The sequence below is a fragment of the Syngnathus acus genome, chromosome 5 (assembly GCF_901709675.1).
Source record: "Syngnathus acus chromosome 5, fSynAcu1.2, whole genome shotgun sequence".
NCBI lineage: Eukaryota > Metazoa > Chordata > Actinopteri > Syngnathiformes > Syngnathidae > Syngnathus > Syngnathus acus.
In genome coordinates, this window is record NC_051091.1 from 11,142,599 (window position 1) to 11,148,029 (window position 5,431).

The window sequence follows — 5,431 nt, forward strand, 5'->3', positions numbered from 1 at the left end:
ACCAAACCCTTGAGGGTCTTTTGGGAGCCTAACACAGCTTACAAAATACGTACTGTTTTCGGTCGAAACTCCTTCCATTTCTCTGCAGCTTATGATTGGAATACTATGCAAAATACCCTTAAATTCACTGTCATCGCATAATTTACAGTTTTCAAACAAAAATTGCAACACGTTTTAACCGACTCTTACAGCTGTTAGTTTAAATATTTTGTTATAATGTATCGTTTTATTGTTCTTAGTTGTTGTTCTTTATTTTTGATTGTGTATTTATATAACCTTGTTTTATGTGTTTATTTATTTTGTAGCACTCCATCCCCCACCCCCCTCAAAGAGCCATTGTTCTTTGGGTCAGACTGCAGTTGTAAATAAGAACTTGTTCTTAATTGTTTGCCTGTGTAAATAAAGGTTAAATAAAATAAAAATCTGGATTTTTGGGGGTAGAATTATTTGACAATGATACAAAGACTGAAAAAAACCCAACATCTATATGTAATGTGTATTATAACAGTTTTTAATATTGTGGTTTGTAAAACTAGAGCATTAACACAACTGAATAGAATAAAACGCATTAAACACGATTTAATGCTGTATCCAATTCAGTATACTGCTCCTTGTGCTGTGCACACCTTCACCACCAGGCAGCAGTCATTTATAATACAGTACAGCAAACACAAAAATACAAAAATCTTCTACAACCTTAAGCCTTAGTAATTTGTTTGCAATGTTTGCAAATATTGACATCCATTTAATTGAATCCTTTTCTCAACAGTGCCATCTCATATTTCTTGCTCCGTCATGTGTCATTACTTCCTCCCTTCACGTGCACGCGCACGCGCACGCACGTTCTTTTTAAATATTCATGCCTTCGTTCGCCTTCTGACGTCTCCGCAGAAGAGACCACATGCACTATAAGAAAATAATACATGTGGCGCGTAAGCGACGATGATGACACGTGAGATGCTCCTCGGGAGATAAAAAGAGAAGAGAAAGAGAAACTGGGACACGCCCACTCGTCTTTATTACCAACTGACGTCCCTCGCTTGCACTCCAGTCTCTGGTGCGCGCCTCATGCAGACGCAGCGGAGTAGATGTTAACATTTGTTTTTTTATCTGTACTACCCGAAGACGACGTCCAGTCAGCTTTGGTTGAAACGGCACTGGAAATCCTTTCAAAGGATTCCAGAAAATTGGACGACAAACTTCAGAGGAACCCATTCACGCGTAAGTTGATCCATGTCTGGAGTTTGTCCAATATTTAATTAGATGCTTTATGTTGTTGAAATGCGAATCTAGTACGTCGTGTGCATGGACTGAATGTTGTTTTTCTAAGTGTGTTTGCCATGTAGTGTATTAAAAACTAATTGGAGGGGAATGTGTAATTGTGTCAAGTCTCCTTCCTCTCTGTGTATCACAACACATTTGATGATGATGACGATGATTTGTTGTTGATTTGCATGCTGTCTGTCCAATATGTAAATAGCTGACACTTAATTCATCTGTAATTCTGGTATTTGCCTTGGCCACCAGGGGGCGGTAGAATACAGATACTCCACATGGGTTTGACTATAAAACGTCTTCACAAAGGATAAAGAATATGTTCGATGTTGTATTTTTTTCATGTGGTGCTATTGTGTATAATTTCTGTAGAAATTTATAATCAGCGCAATATTTCTGCTGCTTTTGTTAGCCAGTGAACAGCATTTTGCAGTGTGTGTCAGCATTAAGATAGCAGATTTTTGCAAGACCTTTAATGTGCTTTTTTAAACATACATGATGATTTTGTCTGTTAAGTCTTTCTGTTATATTGGTATTGTCAGAGATGCGAAATCCAGATCCAGAAAGTAAAAACCCTCCAATTGTTTGGCTTTAAACCCTTGGCCTTCAATTAGTGAATAGAAAATGTGATCTTAAAAAAAAAAACTTTTAAAGTTTTTATTCCCCTTCACACTATTTTTTTAAATACACAGTCCTGCTTAGTGTGATTCACAACCTTGGTGCGTCTTGTGTAACGTTTTAAATGCATTGGAGCAGCCGCTCCCCCTTGACCAAGGCTGCCCTGGTTGTCCGTGCTGTGTCTCTTATTGACGCCGTGAGACTCCAGCTGGATTGATGTTCTCACTGGTAATAGCCTTACTTACGAATCATTCCCACCCGTTTTTTCTAACCTCCATCCTCACAATGCATGCGTAATTTGCAGCGGCACCGCCATGAAATATGATGAAGGGGCTGAGACATCATAGGAAGATAAACAGAGCTATAGAAGAGTGTCATGTGATTCTTTTATTCTGTGTGAAAAGCCAGACAGAGAGCAGCTTGGATTAATCATGCACAAATTAAACATTTGCTGTTTGCACAACAGTTCCCCATTGTGTTCAATTCAATTCAGGAAAATTGTTAGGTCATGTTCTTCATGCTGTTCAGTCTTGATATATTGAAAGTTGGAAATGACATAACGTTGATGTTTGAGCAAAAATGACCGGCAGAGAGCCCAGAGTGTTCAGTAATACACAGAGTGATAAGATTGAACTGGAAAATAAGGTCACTTGCTTCTAAAGTGGACCCAGTGACGACCCTTTTATTTCTGTCTGCCTCAATAATAGCGTCTCCTTCAAAAGGTCCTTGTGCCGGAAAATGCGCCTTTTCCTAAATTTCCTTTTCCCCTTCCTGCCAGACGGCGGCAGTGACGTCTGAGTGAAGGTGCTTGTCGGAGGGCTACGCCGAGGCCATGTGCCCAGTTCTGCCACAGCGGCCATGGAGCAGACCTCGAAAACAAGAAGACCAGGTGAGCCTGTCCATCTGTCTGCCCTACCCGACTTCCACAGAAAATGCACACCCCAACAAAGCAAGTCATGTTATCATAATAATGAGCGACTAATTTATGAAACTATGTAATGATTTTTTTTTTTTAGACTGTGACAATATTTTTAATATTAATAGTCATGTTCTAACTCTTTCTTCCCTCGCTTGCTTCCTGTATGTCTCGCTTGCTCTCTCATCATGTCCCCCCCACCCCCATTGTCTGTGTTAGGAGGCGATCTGGTGCCGTGGCTATGCAGAGTTTTGTTTTTCATCTCCTTGTGGAGCCCGGCCCGGCTGCAGTGTCCCGACGGCTGCCACTGCGTCTGGGACACGGCCACCGTGCTGTGCTCGGACGCCGGCCTTCAGGAAGTGCCCAAAGGGATTCCGCTGGACACGGTGTCCCTGCACCTGGAGCACAACAACATCCAGAATCTCCCCGAGAGTGCTTTTGTGGAGCTGGTCCACCTGCAGGACCTCCACCTGGCGCACAATCGCATCGACTCACTGTCCTCTGGGGCGCTGCGCCATTTGGGCCCCGAACTGCGCCTCCTGGACCTGTCCCACAACCAGCTGAGGCAAGCCAGCCGAGACGAGTTTGGGGGCACGCGGGCCAAGATGCGCCTGTACCACAACCCCTGGCACTGCGACTGTATGCTCCAGGAACTCGTTGAGACGCTCAACCTGGAAGCCGAGACGGTCAACGGAATTGTCTGCGAGAGCTCCGTGCGTGGGCTGGGCGAGACCAGCCGCTGGGAGGACCCGGGCGTTCTGGGAGAGCACGCCGGGCAGCCTCTAGTTCGACTCCTGCACTCTGGTGTGAATTTCTGCAGCCTGCAGCGCAAGACCACCGACGTGGCCATGCTGGTCACCATGTTTGTGTGGTTCTTCATGGTCATCGTGTACGTGGTCTACTACGTCAGGCAGAACCAGGCCGAGGCCCGCCGGCATCTGGAGTACCTGAAGAGCCTACCGAGTCCCCGTAAGACCCCCACGGAGACAGACACCCTTAGCACCGGTTTCTGAATGGAATCAATTTTGCCTTGAGAGAAGCTGTGACTGCGCTTCAGCCCCCACCGCTAGATGGCGACAGCACACCTGACGATATCAAGCCACCAGGGGACAGACTAGTAGGTCAGTGAAAACTAATCAAGACATGGTTGGGCCACGAAAGATGAACCTCAATGTAGCGGGGGTTCACTGTAGAGAAAAATGAACTAATCAACACAACTGCAAGATTTTTGCTGACTCTTTTTGCTGCAGTGATCTTTCCCTTTATTTGATTCCACTGTGCCCTCTACTGTCCTCTTCATTGTTTCATCAAGGTCAAATGGTGACTCAGTGAGTCTTCAGAAATGAGCTTGTCATCATCATCATCATTGTAATCATCATCATCTGGCATTGGCGTGTGTATAGCACTTAACTGATGCTAATACGTACATGTGGAGCACAGTTTGTTTTAATTGATTGAACAGGTGATTATTTTTATTTTATTGATCAAGAAGGTGCTTTATTTTTACACCATTGTTTTATTGAGGTGGTGATTTAATGTCTTTTATTATTTGGTATTTGTTTTCTTATTTATTATTATTTGGATTTTTAGCACTGGACCAAAACAACTGTTGATTTCTCCTCAGGAATGTATTATTTCCAAAATACAGGCCAGAGTCTTGGTAGCTGTCTTGTATTTATAAAAGAATAAAAGATGTAAAACAAAATTTCAAAATGTAATACATGTTGATTGTCTTGGCTTCCAGGTTGAGTGTCTCCATATTGTACTATGGTTTTAAAAGTCATTTAAAACAAATAATGTAATATTACAAAAAAAAAGCTTGAAAGTCTGTGTGGAAAAGTTGACATTCCAAAAATTCTCAGAAGTTTAATACAATTTTATTCTGATAGGTTTATCACTTTATTCTTTGAGTAGAATATATGGCATCTATTTGAGAGGTTTCAAAGTGTGCCGTATCCACTTTATTCATTTTTTGATGATGTGAGACAAATGTAACGCTGGTCCCAAATCAAAATTTCTCTCAAGTGCCTACTTGCCTTTTTTCCAAACACTATCACCTCTCATCTAAGTTGTGTGTGTCTGCGTGTGTGTGTGTATGTGCGTGTGCGTTTGTGAGTAAAAACCAACTCATAATAAAAAAATATTTTTCCCCATGCTTGTCTTTTGTGTGACATAATGTTTGCACTTTGTATCGTCAAAACCAACTCTAAATGTAGCGTAATGTGTTTTGTGTGACAATCTGTTGTATCATGAGTACAATATTTGTGTTGTTTGTATTATCATTAGGTCAGAAAAATCAGTTTGTTATTGTCATGTGAGCGTCACAATAAATCTGTACATGGACACTTGTGTGTTGGCGTGACATGTTAGTAGCACATGGACTTTTATACATGACATAATATTTTATTCGAGCGCCTTAAAAGCTGTGTTGGTATTGCAGGGACAGCGCTACGCTGGTTCTATTCCTATCTATCAATCAGACAGGACTCACCGAGTGGTCCATGGTAATGCGACTTCTGAACTCTATAACGTTACGTGTGGTGTACCGCAGGTATCGGTACTCGGACCAATTCTATTGAATATTTATATGATCTCGCAGTGGCCTGTTATTAGGAACACCTG

The 5,431-nt window shown here is 42.2% G+C and overlaps 1 protein-coding gene across 1 annotated transcript; it reads left to right on the forward strand.

Moving 5' to 3' along the window:
- Positions 1–853: 853 nt before the first annotated feature.
- Positions 854–5,152, forward strand: LOC119123381 (leucine-rich repeat-containing protein 3-like). Its single transcript, XM_037252423.1, has 3 exons — positions 854–1,221; positions 2,672–2,782; positions 3,029–5,152. The coding sequence occupies exons 2-3, from the start codon at positions 2,752–2,754 to the stop codon at positions 3,820–3,822; spliced, it is 825 nt and encodes a 274-aa protein (XP_037108318.1). The 5' UTR covers positions 854–1,221; positions 2,672–2,751; the 3' UTR covers positions 3,823–5,152.
- The last annotated feature ends 279 nt before the right edge of the window (positions 5,153–5,431 follow it).